Raw genomic sequence first — 2,454 nt, forward strand, 5'->3', positions numbered from 1 at the left:
TATTTCTTGGTAACATATTATATAAATGCCCCTTTAGAAATATCTCATCATGAGGTAAGCTAACACATAGCTAATGCCTTTGATTAATGATGGCAATCAATGCAATTGTTCTATATTGCTAATTACCTTGGTTATATTTGCAATTGGATTGGAAATTTATATGGCTACAGTTAGATGCTAGACAAGGATTGATGGAGAAATAATGCAAAAAAGAGAGTAGGCCATTACAAATAATGAGGACTAAACTAATTGCAGAGGAGAAAGTGAGAGGAGGTTTCCTTGCAATTAACGCCATCTTAGGCTTGACTTTAAGCGGATAAGAACAACGCAGCTCTCTCATCTCTTTCTCTCTCTCTCCCAAGTCTACAAAAAAGACCAAACTCCCCCCCTTTCCAAGGAGAAGTTTTAGAGCAAAACAGAGGAGACCCAATTCGCCAAACTGGCGATAGAGCACGAATCCAGCTTCAAGCTCAAGAACAGGAGGAATATGGTGGGCTCTTTTGGCTTTCATTTTGGTGAATTGTTTGGTGGATTGGAACTGGGTTCTAATCTGTTTGTGAAATTTTGTTTTTTGTGCTATTGGATTGGAACAGGGAGGAGGATGGATGGAAGAGGAGAAGAGATGGCCGCCGTGGCTGAAGCCTTTGCTGTCGACTAGATTCTTCGTCCAATGCAAAGTCCATGCGGAGTCGCACAAGAGCGAGTGCAACATGTACTGCCTCGACTGCATGAATGGAGCTCTCTGCTCTCTTTGCTTGGCGTCTTACCATCGTGACCACCGAGCCATTCAGGTACGAATTTGGCTCTCATTTTATTCGGCAAAAGAAAAAAAGGAAAAAAAGATGGATATGTTGGAAAATAAGATCGTCTTATTCGCAGATAAGGAGGTCGTCCTACCATGATGTTATCAGGGTGTCGGAGATCCAGAAGGTGTTGGACATCACTGGAGTCCAGACGTATATCATCAACAGTGCCCGCGTCGTCTTCCTCAACGAGCGGCCGCAGCCGAGGCCCGGCAAGGGCGTGACGAACACCTGCGAGGTCTGCGAGAGGAGCCTCCTGGACTCCTTCCGCTTCTGCTCCCTTGGCTGCAAGGTTCGCTCTCTCTATTCCCCTAATCTGGAATTACGTCGAGCAGGTTGTGATCAAGCTTTTCGTACTTTTCCCAACGTGTTTGATGAAATGCCGCAGATAGCCGGAACGTCCAATGGCCACGAGAAGAAAAGGAAGAAGAAGAAGAATTGGGACAAACCAATGACGGCTGCGTCGGACTCCGACGAGTCCTACACGAGCACGAGCCGCGGGAGCGAGAAGAGCAGCGTGGTGCAAAGTTTTACCCCTTCGACGCCGACCGCCGCCGGCTTCCGCAGCGCGAAGAGGAGGAAGGGAATTCCACGCAGAGCCCCATTTGGAAGTCTTACACTGGAATTTTAACTACTACAACAATGTTCTCATATAGCCCTATATAGTATGAAACACAAAGTATAAGCAGCTAAGATCCACCCAATCTCCCTAGCTCTCTCCTCTCCCTCTCTCTCTCAGGATTCAGGTATAGATACTTCTTTAGATATGTCATAATAGCTAGGTTTGTGGTGTTTGATATGATTAATATTAGTATAGGAGATCGTAATTGTGAATAGTAAATGTAAATATCTACTCATGAGAAAGAATTAATAGAGGTGTTGATGATGGGTTTCTATGGATGCCATGGAATAAGATGCTATTTTACATTAATGGGTCGTGGTGTTTGCCTATCAATTTTAGCTATTTTTGATACTATGATTTATTTTTATATTATGATTCTTGCTGATTTAAGTCAAACTCCAAAATATGTCCTCCAATGCACACCAACTTATCGATAATATAACCTTATAAAAATATAGCATGTATAGACTTGCATTGAATCCCAATTCCAAAACCCTGCTAGCGTTAAGAAACAACGGCATTCCTAATTAAACTTTATAAGGAGGTTTTTTTTATTTATAATTAAACACTATTTACTATTAAAAACAGAATAATAAAATAGCAAAAATGAGTCACGTAACACGTAATCCTGCGCAATTGCCACGTCACGACTTTCTTACGTGTCGCATTGTCATTGGACGACAGGGGAGGACGTACGTGAGACGCCGCCTGCCTTCGTTGACTGATCTCGCTCACATGTTGTTATCACCGTCTGATTGGAATTGGACGGACGGACGCATCAGGTCAAAGTGGTTGGAAGACTCGTACTTCCGCACGGCTCTCCTCTACAAACTATAAACTATAAACTATTCCTTGAAGCATAACATATTGATTATAGAAATATATTATTCCATTATTTAAAGGCTTAAAACTATCAATTAATTAGCTAACATGACATGAGACGTACGTAGGTATTTCGCACATCAAACAACTCCATTTTATTATTTTTTTAATATCTTAAAAATACTCTAATATTAATCTGTAAATAGA

At 41.7% G+C, this 2,454-nt stretch overlaps 1 protein-coding gene across 1 annotated transcript; it reads left to right on the forward strand.

The window, feature by feature from the left end:
• The first annotated feature begins 264 nt into the window (after positions 1-264).
• Positions 265-1,734, forward strand: LOC140780960 (protein RGF1 INDUCIBLE TRANSCRIPTION FACTOR 1-like). The gene is made up of 4 exons (XM_073126693.1): positions 265-490; positions 594-791; positions 880-1,095; positions 1,192-1,734. The coding sequence occupies exons 1-4, from the start codon at positions 488-490 to the stop codon at positions 1,432-1,434; spliced, it is 660 nt and encodes a 219-aa protein (XP_072982794.1). The 5' UTR covers positions 265-487; the 3' UTR covers positions 1,435-1,734.
• The last annotated feature ends 720 nt before the right edge of the window (positions 1,735-2,454 follow it).

This window comes from Typha latifolia, chromosome 2, assembly GCF_019914945.1.
Source record: "Typha latifolia isolate L0001 chromosome 2, TyphaL0001v2, whole genome shotgun sequence".
NCBI classification, from domain to species: domain Eukaryota; kingdom Viridiplantae; phylum Streptophyta; class Magnoliopsida; order Poales; family Typhaceae; genus Typha; species Typha latifolia.